This window comes from Sceloporus occidentalis, unplaced genomic scaffold (genome assembly GCF_023333645.1).
Source record: "Sceloporus occidentalis isolate IW3139 unplaced genomic scaffold, rSceOcc1.0.p SCAF_48, whole genome shotgun sequence".
NCBI classification, from domain to species: Eukaryota; Metazoa; Chordata; class Lepidosauria; order Squamata; family Phrynosomatidae; genus Sceloporus; species Sceloporus occidentalis.
Genome location: NW_028317028.1, coordinates 4381125 through 4396617, shown reverse-complemented (window position 1 = coordinate 4396617; position 15493 = coordinate 4381125). Strand labels below are relative to the sequence as shown.

General features: G+C 39.9%; 1 protein-coding gene across 1 annotated transcript; it reads right to left on the bottom strand.

The window, feature by feature from the left end:
- Nucleotides 1-9216: 9216 nt before the first annotated feature.
- BRI3BP (BRI3 binding protein) lies at nt 9217-13579 on the bottom strand. The gene is made up of 3 exons (XM_089491105.1): nt 13391-13579; nt 10292-10394; nt 9217-9635 (listed from the first exon to the last, which is right to left on the bottom strand). The coding sequence occupies exons 1-3, from the start codon at nt 13577-13579 to the stop codon at nt 9217-9219; spliced, it is 711 nt and encodes a 236-aa protein (XP_089347231.1).
- Between the last annotated feature and the right edge of the window lie 1914 nt (nt 13580-15493).

Here is a 15493-nt window from a genome sequence, read left to right as displayed (position 1 = left end):
ATCCTTATCCACAGCCACACAGGAGGGCTGGCACCTGCTACTGGGGGGGGCACGTAAAACCAAGTGGCGCCATCAGCCACTTGTGCCCCCCAAGCAACTAACATAGAGTGGTATACATATTTACAAACACATACACCCCTACACACTCCCCTCTAACACACATACTAACACTTTCACTCTCATACTCCCTCCTTGCTTGGCCCAGAGCCTTCTTACTAGCTACTCGTTTACACTGTGCAAGCAACCCCTGGTTTATCACGGGGACGCGTAACATCACCTTACGTGACGTTAATGCGTTCCTGTCTAGGGAACTGAACTGGTCCAACTTGGACCAGCCCTTTTTGAAAAGAAGGGCAGCTACCAGGTAAGATGCCATGCAGTATTTCGGTTACGGGAAAACAGAGGATGGCTAGTAAGTATTCATTAGCCCTGTGGGCAAGTCCGACCTAGTGGCCCAGTAATAAAGCAACTCAAAGCACATTTTGCTAACACCACCATGTTCAAAAAATGAAAAACACAAAAGAACTCCAGAAGAAAAGTCCTATAACAAATTTACAATGATAGAGATTAAGCCTTTCCTATACAATTATGCCTTACATTTGACCCTAACTAAGGGACAAATACTGGGATGCTGAGACATTGCCAGGGACCAGCGGTTATCGCTTTAAACTGGAAAGGTTCGCCAACTCTTGATGTTTGTCTGCAAGGGTCACCTTTGTCCTTCAGACAAGGATGGCAATAGTCCATTTTATTTACTAGACATTTGGCCATCAAGGTGCTGACTCAATATTTAATTTTGGTCTAATGTTCAGATCAAATATAAACCAGGAATGTCACAATTTCTAACAGAGATCTACATTGTAAAAAGTATTTTTCCGTCTATAGTCCCTAAATATGTTTCTCGCTTGGAGGAATATATGTACGGTACATATGTACTGTAATTATGCAATAGCAAAATGCCTGTGTTGTGCTGGCACAATATTAGAAATGCCTGGGCCAATTTTATCCCAGTCTGTCTGTAGCTCTGTCAAACATTAGTTAGCAATCACTCACGCCAACTTAAGCGTCTTGTATTAATGCCCAAAACTCTACATCTAGCAAAACCTGCCGAAGTGCCAAGTTCACATGTTAATTGGCTATTGAGAATACCTGCAGGTATGGTCATGCAAAAAGTAATTATTGTTATTGTTTTATATAGTGCACCATTTTCTTCAGTACTGTATAATGAGAGGGATTATATTATAGCTAACTATCCATTAAAGGTGTTGTTCCACACATACAAATCATCAGTTGCAGTCTTTGCAGGGCCAGGTTGGATGTGTATGTGTAAGTATGTATGTGTGTGAGCATGAATGTGTAAGTATGTATATATGTGTGAACATGGATGTGAATGCGTAATAGCATGAATGTGTATGCATAAGCAGTAGTGTGTAAGCTTGAATATCAGGCTTTGTCTGCCACCAGGGTGAGAAGGTGCCAGCCATCTCCTGCAGATCTGTCATTTTATGATAGCAATTAACGTATATGCAGCAAAATTAAGGTTGTGCTGGAAGCCAATGACACATTAATAAATACAATAAGTTCACAGCGTCTTTAGTAAATAGTATTTTTAGAAAATATATTTTGGTAGCAAAACATAGAATGAGGAGACAAAATGTGGCTTTTATATATTTATTTTATTGATTCTGTACCCATTGCAACCAAACCTCAACAACATAGAAACAATATTACATGTAAAAAAAACCTACACTTTTGCAGCACTTAAATTTAATATAACTTAACAGTAAGCTAATCCCCAGTGACTGCTTCCCGCATACTTTTATATAGGTGCCCGCCTCCCCGATGTAGTATTCGTTCAAAGAGCGTAAGGTAAAGCGTGTTGCTCACACCCACTAAAGCAAAGAAGAGTTGGGGACTTGATATTGGGATGGCACAGGCGGCGGAGGGATAACCACATCGAGAAACACACACCACCTTCTCCCAGTACGTGATTGGCTATGACGCAACTGGCTCCACATCAGCCGAGTGCTCAGTCTTTGCATGGGAAGCCGTCAGCAAAACGAGCCAATGGCGTCGAAGCATTGACTACATCCGAGCCAATCAACGTAACCGGTCAGAGGGGTGCGCCTAGTCAGTTTGTGTTCCGCAAGTAAAGAGGTGTCGCAACAGGAGGAAGTTCATTGGCAGCGTTGCTGTGCGTGTGATAACCGCCCTTACTTGGAAAGCAAAGGGTTTTAATTCGAAGCATATTCCTAAGATTCTATATATATATATATATATATATATATATATTATATATATATATATATATACACACACACACACACACACACACACATATATATAAATAAATATTTGAGGAACACTCTGAATGGAAATTAAAAAAAATAAAGCGTTATTAAACTTTACAATGTATGGCTAGTCAAATTCCGAATGAATGGCAGTTATGCAGTTTATGACATAAGTAACTACGAACCTAGGGGCTGCAGCAATATGCATGGGAAGAGAGTAACTCAACTTGCAATGGGGTTACACTCAGATGAACCAACAAATTGAATTTATCATAAGTGGAATTTGCATGTACTGTATCTGCATCATCCTAGGGTAATCAACTAAATGCACTGAAATTGCATCCCTATCGCAGGAGTAGATGTCTAGGAAAAATTCCACTGCATTATTTTAGATGTAGGAGAATATTTACATTTCAATGTATACTTGAAATACACAGTAGTTACTGGTGATCTGACTCCACATCTAATAGGTGTGAAATGTAATTTTATTGACATCTTGGCACACTCACTCAAAAGATCACTTAGAAAACACCTAATTTGGTCTTATGCAACCTGCACTAGTATTAGAATGACAGATACTGCAAAGCGGAAGATTTTGCCATCAGTGAAAAACTAATTTTTAGTTTCCCCAGAATAAAATTAAATATTAATAGAGTAATAGACTTGAAGGCAGGTAACAATATCTAGACCCCAAAGTCAGTTGATCATTAAGTACTTGCTCACACAATAAGTTCCATCTGGTGCTTCTGAAAACATCTGTAATAAACCAAGGGAATGCATAAAACACCTTTAGGCTAGGTTTCCACTTGGGTTTTTGTCCTGCGTTTTTTTTCTTCATGAAAAACGCCAAGAAAACTGCCACTGCATTTTCCTGCGTTTTGGCGTTTTTTTCTGGAGTTTTTTCTGGCGTTTTAGCCTTTCTGTGGAAATTGCTTTTTTTGACCTTAGGCAGTTTTTCCAGCCTTTACAAGTTAGCAGTTTCACCCAGCTAAAAGGGATTAGGATAAATGGCAAGTATCTGCCCCCGATGTCATTTACTTGGTAGACCCCTTTGTCTCTTTTCTGTGGTTTGTAAAGCATGCTTTATTCCGAATGTCTGCTCCTCTAGGAAGATTGGCCCCAAATGATGGTGCAAATTGTTTGCTGTTGCTTTTGGCACGCAGGATCCAGTTGATGCGTCGGGTATGTTTGTTTGTAATGGCATGTTTGTTCCAAATGGTGTAAAATTCAATATGAACCAGTCCAGGACTTTGTTTTGTGTGAAACTGTTTGTTTTCAGCCTATTTCTCGTAGGACACACAGATACCGGGTCCATCCTCTGCATTGTAACTGTGGAAAAAACGCCAAGGCAATAAACCCACATGGCTTTTTCATGGCGTTTTTTCTCTCCCATAGACTTCTATTGGAGAAAAACGCCAAGATTTCCTTGCAAAAAACGCCAGAGTGTCAACATGCTGCGATTTTGAAAAACTGCCACAGAGCCCAAAAAAGCAGAAAAACGCCAAAGAGGACTGAAAAAACGCCAAACAAAAAAACGCCAAGTGGATATGGCATTCTGCGATTTCCTATTGAAGAACAGCTAACATCTGGCTGCTGCGTTTTTTCACAAAAAAAACGCCATGTGGCGCTATTGGCGTTTTTATGGGCGTTTTTAGCATAAAAAAACCAAGTGGAAACCTAGCCTTACAGAAACAATAAATCCAGGCCTGTCAATGTCAACACAACGCTTCATTTTGAGAAGGGATGTGGTTTTTAAGTTCCATTCAACAGCGTGCATTTGAAAGGTAAAGCAGTGGAACTAGTTATCTGGCTCTGAATGGACTTTGATGACACAAGCGTTCCATTGGGTGTTCTAACACTACCTTTCCAAATCTGACCAGAAATGATCAGTATATGCAACCCCCACTCATTCAAATGGTTGAAAGGCAGAAACATTTTGAGGGGACAGAATGCCACAATGCCATCAAACCTGATCCCAATTTAATTATTGAATTGCCTTTTATCCACTCATCAACCCCTTCATAAAGATATTCCAGTTCCTCAAGTTTTCACACTTTGTACATGCCGGATATTTTTTTTTTAAATCCACGCCTACTCATCGCAGTGTTTTTTCTTGTCATATGAATCCTACCCTCAACCTTTGACGCCATACCAAGATTATCCATTCACACAAAAAGACGATTTTGGTTAATCCCGCGATGAAAATGATGTTCAGACACCATGAAAAGTAGGTTCAAACTAGCGGCTTCACCCCTCTTGGAAGGAAATTGTTAAAAATTAACATGATATTAATAACTTACTATCACAATGGATCATACAAAAAGTTGGAGAGAAAAAGAAAAAAAAAAAAAGACAAGGCTTTTCAGTCAAGGTTTGACAAAATTTATTAATACCATTTTTGATTTGAAAATACCCTACTACATAAGAAAAACAAAATAAATTGAATTGGTCATATTAAATTATGAATATATTCCATTTAAAAAAAAACAAAACAGGACAACCCTAGCCTACTATTTTTCATCAAACAAGATTACTGAAACCATATAAATTTATAATAAATCGCTTGTGGTAATATAGAATATAAGGCTAGAAGAGCTCAATGTATAAAGCACGTGGAACCATATGCATGCAGGAAAGTGGAAATACTTTGTTAAATAACCCAGATTTGTTTTTGCAATTACACACTTGCACGTAGACGTATACTTAAGTCACAAAGTTAACTCTCACAAACCAGTTAAACAAATTTTAAATTAGAGCTTGGTAGCCTGTGGCCATCCAGCAGTGCAACAAAAATCATTTTTTCTCCCCGGCTGTATGGTGGCTGACTGGAGAGCCACAGACTAGCGACAAGAAATAATACACACAACTACTATTAAGTTTGAATACGAGTGTTAAAAGGAACACACTATTCTATTCTGAAAGGATGCCAATGCAGTTAACTGCATGCAAATTGACGCACGCGTTCTTTACTGGAGTTAGAAAATAAGACTTCTTCCCTTGGCCGACTTCTGAAACCAGTAATCTGTAGTATGTAAACTTCTTGTGCATGATAAGTAGCACTGCCATTAAAAACAATAAAGCCGCAGCTAGTCACATGTATGCTAGCAAAACATCAGTATTCACATAGGGTACATATGATTGACTGCTACTAATCCCATTGATTACAACTGGAGCTCTACCGAGCATGTGCAAAAAGCATTCAGCGGTATGCACCATACTTTCAGTACAGGCAGCTGGGGGAGGGCTTAAATTAGACCTCCAACAACTAAAGAACACCTGCACCAATCTGCATGCAGTAAGATGCTACTGAGGCCATTAAAATATGCATTTAACATGAAAAAAGGAGCTGGCGTGTCCATTTAACAATTAATAACACAAAAGTTGAATACACTGAAGAAAAGCTCAGTAGACGTAAATTATGTTTTATACCAGATAAAGGTCATGGGAGAGAAAAAGATACATTTCAGCTTTGTCCCATCATGTCTTAACGTGAGATACAACATACCAACCATAGACATTAAGGGATTACTAAAGAGAAGTTAAAATCCATGGTCATAGGATGAGGGCAAGTATGGAACACTGCGGTTGTCAACCCCCCCATTTAATACCGGTTTCCAAAATTGTGAAAATAAAAGTTATGTGAAACAAAAAAGAACTGGTATTCTAATATGCTATTCTTCTTTGACCCTTTATATACAGGCGTTAATGGCTGTTAGGAAGCTGGCAAGAACAGATGACAAGGGAAACCAATGTTAAATCTGGTTCTATAACACCTATTTAACACAACTGCTTTTGTAGTAAGTAACGTCATTTGTTACTACACGGAGTAAAATAAAATAAAATAGCCTTTGTATATGGATAGAAAAACATAAGAAATAATCAAACCACATAAATACGGTTTATATCCCATCACACTGATGTATAATGTTGTTACAGTCCATATACACACACAGCAAGTGATTTTGTTTGATATACATTTGTTAGTTTCATTTGTAGATACTTATGTGCTATTTAGTATAAACAACCTACCACGAAACGTCATCACCCAGCAGCAAACACTAAGGAGACGAAAGTAGGTAAAATAAACAGGCAAAGAACAGCACAAAGAAGGCATTACACACAATATGCAGCAATGAACAATTAAAGGGAAATTATACCCCAATAATATACAGCATTAAACAACGTGTACTACTAAAGCACACAGCAGCAACCATACATGAAGCTTGAATATATGTTTAGATATCTATGTCTCTAAATATACAGTACCAATCGGCATCTAAATATTTTTTCAGGTTGAAAGCAGGAACAATTTTTAACAATAGACATCCACCTCAAATTCTTTTTCCCAGCACTAGAGGGAGGAATTGGCACCATCACACCTACATTTGGTCTAGTATTCATTACACAGAACTACACTCCGAGATACTGTGATACAATAATTATTCCACATACAATTAACTCATGTGGTTTTCCCATATATTCCCAATGCTCAAATTTTTTCTTTTTTTTGCAGCATACCTATTACGTAATAGACAAGTATGTGTCATAATATATATATATACACACACACATACACACTACGGAGCTGCAAGATTCATTGCAACAAACTGTCTTTTTGCCATGGACCCTTAGTGAACTGAACATCAATATACAGCTGCCAGTTGTCCCAGAGTTTCAGGGACACTCCAGAATTGTACCAGCATACAGCTGGATTTGTGTACCTGCGTATGTCTTAATGGGGCCTTAATACTGTTGTGTTTTATTTTAGGTAGCAAAGAGTTATAATGGGTCTATTATTAAGATCGGATGTACATTTGCACTACAATTTTAGTACTGAAATAACAGAGTTTACTATAACAGCATTTAGACAGCAGAAGGTACTTTTAATTTCAATGGAAACCCATCTAAAACCTCAAGCGGTAACCAAGATATGCAGGATTAACCAGTTACCTGCCAAGAACTGGTTGCACAAAATATCCCAAGAACACTTGAACACAAATCAGCAAATGCAACATTTCAAGCAAAACCCACAAATGTCACTAACAAGCATCCAGATCCGGCTCGTTTAAGGTTTCCTTGGTTACACAAACGCTGTCTCTTTACCCGCTGCAATAATCACTAGAACAATTGATAACGTGCGTCAGAATGGCAGCAGTAATGTATAGTTGTAAATCAGTAGTGGAGATTGTTAAAGCTACCAGCAGCCTACGCAGGGAAATGGAACAGATTTTAAATATCACGGCGAAAATTTTTTTTCAAATAGCGCACCTATAAAGAAACGCTGCTATGTGCATGCGGACAAGTAAAATTGCACAGCAATCCTAACTTCAAGCACTGGCAAACCTAAAAAGAGAGATATATATATATATATTAATTAAACCTACACACACACACTTACCTACTGCAAGTAAATCAGGATTATACGTTTTCCTATATTATATATATATATATATATATATATATAAACAATTTGATTAATTTCCCTGAGGCCCCTTAGTCATTCAGTGCATTTCTTAAATTTCAAACACAAGGAAGGTCCTGGCCGAGAAGGCGGACATTTTTATTCCACAGTTTAAAGTTTCACCTGGTAGACTGTGAACTAACTTGTGCCTCCATACTGCTTTTGGGGTATTTAATCCGACCACGTAAGACAAATATCAATTTCAAAGCCAGACATTTAGCACTCCAAAATGTTAGATGCCAGCACAAACATTTTCGGATCCATGGCTCAATGGACTAGTCAAACCCTGATCTCCATTACCGTCACAGAGCAAAGACTGATGAGGGGGCAAGTATGGCTGTCTAACCAGAGCTGAAGTGGCGCAACCGAGTTACACCTGACAGACATGGGGACTCACTGGTCAATATTTTTATAGGTTTAGCTGGCTGTATACCATCCACAATAAAAAAATGCAAACAAAATAGCTAATTTATTGCTGCTTTTAAAATCCTGAGAAAGCCTTAAGCAGCAACACATTTGGTAACATTTCAGCAGCTAATACTAAGCAACATCTGGAAATCACATTTTAATATACAACTGTATTCTAAAAACGAGTGAAAAAGTGAAATCTATAAATACTAAATAACCCTACAAAATGTGGCACGATATTAAACGCTGCTTTTACAAGCACATACAATCTACTATAGATTATATTTACTTATTTATATAGTCAATATATGTACTCTAACCACAGCACTGTAAAAAAAAAAAAAAAAAAAAAAACCCACAAGCACGAAAATCAACTACAGAAAATGTGACAATAAGATTGTAATCCAAGTCTTCTTCCTATAAACAACCACCTAATAAAACACAGCTGAATACAGAAAACACTTTAAGAAATTATACTTCTATGTACATTTCCAAAAGATTAGAGATATTAGGCAGTGAGTTGCTTTGACAGACACATATAAAATGGATAAACATTAACTTTTATGAATGTAACGCCCATTCAATCTCCCAGAACGCTTTGCGTAGAAAGATCACCCAACTGCTACTCTGCCCGATGGAGCTCAAACAATTGAGAGATTCATGCCATATATTTGGTAGCAACTGCTTTGGATTTGCATCTATGATATACAATTCATTTTATATGGGAACCAAAAAAAAAAATATGAAAAATAAACTTTACATTTAAAAAAAGAATTTTAAAAAAATGAACTAGTCAAAAATGCTTTAATGTTAGCCGGTACATGTAAGTTGCTGTCCTGCACATGTAGAGAGCACACAGTATGGAAATATGCATCTTAAACACTGTTTACATGTGCTGGTGGTGAGAATATGAATTTTCTGGGGCCATTACATGAAGTGTTAATGATGTACATAAAAAAAATCTAGTTAAAATTACAGATCATTATTTTTTTGTACCAACAAAACAGTGTTTTCCATGTAAAATTAGGCTGGTGCACATGAACAAACATACAGGTATTACTGGTCATTGGCTCTATCCAGGCTCTCCATGACCCTTGTAAGACGGATATTTAACAGCCTAATTTGGTTGTCTAGATGATCGATCTTTTCTTCCAAGTTGTTGCTGCTGTTCCTCCTCCAGTAAACGCCTACAGGCCCGGTCATAAAATATACAGCCACCACGAAACAAAGCGGTAGCATTGCGTGCTCGGGCTCCCCTTCGTATTTCTGTAATATGTAAATGCATGAAAGTGCAAAAAGCGACACTCGGACCAACCAGAAGATGCGTCTAAACAAGACATGCAAGATGTAGAAGAAGAATCCCAGGAAAATGGAAGCGAACCAGTAAGAGAGAAGGATAGCAACCACCAACATAAGAGCCCGTGTTGGGTTACTGGCGACGGCTGCCGGACTAAAGTAATGCGTCAGGTTGGATGCTGCAAATAAAAAACAGAAAAGTCTGTAAACGACAGAGAAAAACGCAAAGCCATTTTCTGCAGACTTCAGAATCATTTACTCAAATGTGCTCCAGAGTCGAAAGCATTTTTATTTCAAGGAAATTTGTGGTTGAAGACAAGATTAAACCATTGACCCAGTTGGCTAACTGCCTAAACTCAGGACAACCAAGAAGCAGACCACCCACAGTCCATATCTTTCTCTTCATCAGTTACCCTGAACGTGTGTTACGTTTTTAAGCTTTTCTTTTGATGTACCAGGGGAATGCTAAAGTCACACCATACAATAGATCAGTGCTACGGAATTGGATGGCGCTATATAAAACAATAAATAATAATAATGTGAGAGATGTAATGGAGAAGCAACAACTCCAGCGAAAAAGATGACAGGGTATCACATAGGATACGGGGTGTCTTATCACTTAGTAACAGCTGAAAGGCCATTGAGACCTGGTTTTTGGATAGTGAAAGTCAGCATTATGTGCAATAAAAAAAATTGCCTCTTTTTATGTAAAAACAGAGCGGTTAACATGATGCACATTTAAAATTCGAGACAAATAAAAAAAAAAAAATAGATTGTTAATACTACACCTTAAATACACGGACTGGATTTTGTTTTAATACCACCAACCACTTACCATCAATTCCAAGAACATCAAGGAGGTCCGTCCATAGCCTCCAGAGAGTGTCCACCAAAACGTCTACTCCATAGACAAACCTTTCCGTCAGGCGTGAGAAAAACTGTTAAGGTAAAAAGGCAAGAAGGAATGTTGCAGTTATATGATTTTATTTAGTGTCAGGGATACACAGAACTGTAGATGACTGTTCTATGCCAAACGTCACAAGGAAAACCGGTTTTGGAATAGTTTCAATATGTTTTTGGTTAATTACGAGAATAATGTATAATCATACATTCATTTGTCTATTTCTAATTTCAAGAAATGCAGCAAACGGCTGGTTTATACGAATATCTTAGTGAGATAGAAGTTGTTTGTTGGTTAATCCTCTCAACCCTTGAACAATTGGGTTCCCTTGAGTTGGTTAATCCTCTCAACCCGGCGGTTTCAAGAACCAGCAGTGCAAAATAAAAAAAAGTCGACTCGCTGTGACATGCAAGTTTTAGAAGAGATGCATACAAAAAAATAAAGGTAGCAAAATCAACAAGGCGAAAAGTTTTACAAACAAGCAGTACACATACATGTGGAAAAAGGCTTTCACAACTTCAATAGATTAAAAAAAGCTGAGGTTTTAGAGCAGGGCTGTCCAACCTGCGGCCCTCCAGCTGCTGCAGGACTACATCTCCCATGAGGCTCTTTCAGCTAAGGAGCTGGCTGAGGAGTATGGGAGATGTAGTCCTGCAGCAACTGGAGGGACGCAGGTTGGACACCCCTGTTATAGGGCATTCGATACAAGAGAATAGATAGAACACATTGGATTAAATTTGGCGTGTAACATGTGAGGTTGGGCCACGGCATTACCATTGGCTCCTGGAAGAAACGCCATGTTTAGGAGGGGTCCTTGCCAAGCCTCCCAGTGACCGTTCACACGCTAAACATTAAACCCAAGCGCCCAACCAGAAACACAAACAAAGACCAACAACCCCATCTTTACATGCCTGTTTCTCAATCCTAAATTATCCAGTTTTCCATGGATCTGTGTAATTATATGAACTTATTATTACAAGAAATGATTATTATTTTGCAGGACGCTGGACTCAATGCAGTTACAGGAAGGGAATAGAAGATTCAATGCACATTAATACATGCACTAAGCAGTTTCTTCTAAAGGTCATTCTCACGGCTCCAAGTCGTTGCAAAGTAAAATTATTCAAGGCTTTTTAGGCAACACTAGAACACAAGAGTATTTTAGAACAGTATGATATTTTGGCAGTTTGCCTTAATTATTCATTTCATTACATAATAGCTTCATTTATTAGACTAAAAAAACTGCCTGCAAGAAGGCGGCAAGCTAAATTTCGATAGGTGCTCTCAATGAAAAGAAAAGTCTTTTTCTACCCCAATTGGAAAAAAATAACATCTACTACTCTTGAGAGCTTACAATCTATTTGGTGCTTGAGTGAGGATGAGTTGCTGGTAGCGAGAACGATATGCAGAGCTATGTCGATCTTGCATGTGGACACGGCAGAAGGATTTGTGTCATGCTGGTTGAGGTGGTTAGGAGGGAAGGTTGCTAGGAATAGGTGGGTTTTTGATGAACTTTTGAAATTAGATTAAGGAGAAAGTCTGATGGAATGGGGCAGGGAATTCCAGAAAAGCAGCACATGTGGAATCATGAATACAGGAGTCAGATGAGGTGATAACGCTAGAAGAGAGATGTAAGTCATTGGAGGAACGTAGAGGATGGTTGGGAGTGTATTTGCATTTGAGAGATGTAAGAGAGATGTAGAGTGAGAGATGTAAGGGGGTGCAGAGTTGTTAATGGCTCTGTAGGTCAGGGTTAGGAGTTTGAATTTATTTCTGGAGTATTTAGGGAGCCAATGCAGCGACTGGCAAAGTGGGGCAGCAGATGGAGAACGGTTGGAAATGAAAGTTAGTCCGTGAGCAGTGTTCAGGATGGACCAGTTAGCATGGAGTTGCAGTAATCCAGACGGGAAACCGCAAGGGAGCGGATTGGTATTTTGGTTGTTTCTTGGGTAGGGAAAGGACGGATTCCGGTAAAGGCGGCGGGAGTTGGCGAGTGACTGGATGTGAGGCATGAAGCAGCCAATCAGCGGCTATGGCTACTGTGCACATCCTGACACCCCCCCTGCAGTATAGCTGGGGGAGGGGAAATTGAAAGGACACACTAGTAGTGCATATGTAGGTGGAGTGGCTCTTTAAGATAAGGTTACAGGCATGGACAGTTAAATGTTTACAAAGTAGCTAAAATTGTATTTGAGATTCCCAAACAATATGCCCTTTGGATTAATGTGTCAGATATATTACACCATGCAACGTGGCTTGGGAGCTACACAGGCCCATCACCAGCAATTCATCAATAGTACTATAGGTACAGAGACTGCTAGAGACAGACAGAAGACAGGGCATAGACACAAGAAAACACACGTAGTTACGTTATAAGTTGTATAGCGGATCCAATTAGTAGAAACAAGCAGTAGTATTGCCTTACGAAAAATGGATATTTCCATATTAGCCCAAATTACAAACGCTTCCGAGACCTCAGAGGTTTCTTTATCAGATGGAATGGTCTTTCTAATGGGGGAGAGACCTCTGAGTTCCCGAAGGCTCATGTAACTTTACATATTTTCTAGGTTGGCGTTATAAGAGGTATCAGCTTCAATTAAAGACTCCATTGTAAACAATACATGGGCATTGAATTAACCCTATAAGGTGAGCAAAATGAATATAATAAGCCTTGGGAAACAGACTGACTTTACAATGCAACAGGAAGCTGACACTTCTCTAATTGCATCAATGAGTCAAACACTAGAGTTTTAGCAAATTAAACGGTTTAGACCTCGCATGCAGAAAAGCTGCCCCCCATAGGGCAGGGATGACCACTTTATGTCTCCCGTGCAATATGGAGATGACATGGTGAGGGGCATATAGGCTACGTATGTTAATGTAAATATGCATGCAGCAGGACATAGATCCCGGCCATTCTGCTGTAGATCTGCACATTACATATATGTAACATATGTCCAGCAGGTGAGATCGGGGCCCTCCAGCGAACACGGGCCCGGGGTAAAGCTATGGCATTCATTGATAAGAATGTACCTTCTGCGCAGCTCTCACGTTCTCCTCTCCGAAGACGCTGCTCATGGTCTGGTAGAAGCCGGTGGCCGCCTTGCGGAAGGAGTTGTTCTGTTTCTCGTGGCCCCGGTTCCTGGTGGCCTGAGCACCGAACGTCCCCGCCACCAGCAGCACGAGCACGAGGCAGGCCAGTCGGGGGCGCCGCGGATCCATGACCGGGAACAGGATGCAAGGGCAGAGGGCAGGAGATACGGAGGCTTGTGCAAGCGGCCGTGCCCGGTGCGTGCAGTCAGTGCTTCAGTGCATGAGCAGCACCTTCCGTCTCCTCCCAGCACCGGAAGAACAGCCCCTTCCTACTGCCTGCAATACATTGTCATGTCCCAGTCCCACCGAGCGATGCATGGCAGGACCGGCAGATTATCATTCCCTATTATCTAGAGGCGGCAGCTGGGAATGATGGGAGTTGTAGCCAGGAATGAAAAGGCAGCATCTAGCGTAACCCACACAGTACACAGAAACGGCACCATCGCTAATCCAGGGGCCCTGAGGGTTCGATTACAGTAATTTTTTATGTGGATGAATTATGGAGGAATTTATGTAATCCAAGCAAGCTTCTTAACACGTCTCGTTTCCTTCAGCACTTTCTGTGGAGACTTTGGGGTCTGTTCTCTAAAACGCAGTACATTATAAAGGATGAAACAGTGAGCTTGTCTGACCCTGTATAATGTATAGGTAAATAAGTGAGATTTCTAATGTGTCCTCACTCATTAGATTATACATTACACAATTTAGCTTTTCCTGAATCGAATTCTGCAATGAATAGTGAAGCAAGAGAGTTAAAACCACAAGTCTCTTACACTCTCTCCAGTCAACTCTCTATTAAGTGAATAGGCCCCATAATACTTTCCATTGAAATGTCATTTCTGTACCTCCCCGCACAGTCTGTCGGTGCTATATATAGAAATGCTAGTACCTGTAGCATTGCAGAGACTCTTAAGACGGTTTTTAGTACAAAGGAGTCCGTAGTGACCCTGTAGGCCTATCCCAGGTGTTTTACAAAGGCTTCATGCTTCATTAAACCCCTCAAATTAATGTATTTGTAATATGGTAAAAGGGCAAGATTCTTGTGAAGACACCTTTTATGTTCGTTCATTTTATCCCCATTGTACAGCGCTACATAATATGCTGGTGCTATACGAAATAATAAAAAAAATTGACATCCGCAGCCGTACAAAACAAATCGCTAAGCGGCTCTACCACTTTAAATTTGTCTGGAAGAGGACTGTAAGGCAGAAAGTGTGCTGTGACAAAAATACTTCTATACTGTATGCTTAAGCGAGTATTAGGAGGTGTCTTCGTATGCTATGGTAGTTCATCAGAGGGAGTATCAGATCTGTCTAACCCTGCACTATTATTATTATTTATAATTACTTGTTATTTATTAAGCACCAACAAATTACGCAGCACACATAACAAACATACATCAACATATACCTTTTAAGGGACAGTTTAGTGCCACTGACACTCCCATTAACCCCTTAAGCACCAGGATGTTTCTTCTTTTTTTTTTTTTTTTAGAAACAGCAGTCCTCCAGACAGCCTCCTTAGTCTGACATTTCTTGCCACTGAATGGCTCTTTGAAGCAGCCAATCAGTGGCAGGAAAGGGGTCCCATTTAAGTCAATGGGTACATGTACATGCACACCTGCCTGCAGCATTCACTGAGCGAGCACTGGAGCTGACTGCAGAATAGTTGGGAGAAGGGTGAATGCATATGGGAAGATTCTGCAGAATCCCCCCATGCATTACCAGGAGCACAATGGAAATGTAAAGGACGAACACAACTATCACATGTGTTAAAGTGCATATGATAACAGGAGTGTCCCTTTAAGCACTGCCGCATTCTATAACCCAGCGATGGCAAACCTATGGAACTCGTGCCACAATGGCCCTGTGGCCAAGTTGCTGACTAACTGGTTCATTTTTTAAGTCTGGACCAAAAGTTTAAAGAAATAAATATGCCAAACATACTGGTGAATGTTTCGGTGCATCCAGTGAGGGGGGGGGGATATGCTGTTGGTTGTGAGCAGTGTTTCCTCTAAACTGTGCGCTTGTGCGCGCGCACATA

Coding starts and splice junctions, on each gene's coding strand:
- BRI3BP (XM_089491105.1), bottom strand. CDS start 13,579: ATGGATCCGCGGCGCCCCCGACTGGCCTGCCTCGTGCTCGTGCTGCTG. Junction 10,395..13,390: donor ACGTGAGAGCTGCGCAGAAG/GTACATTCTTAT, acceptor TTACCTTAACAG/TTTTTCTCACGCCTGACGGA. Junction 9,636..10,291: donor TGATGTTCTTGGAATTGATG/GTAAGTGGTTGG, acceptor TTTTATTTGCAG/CATCCAACCTGACGCATTAC.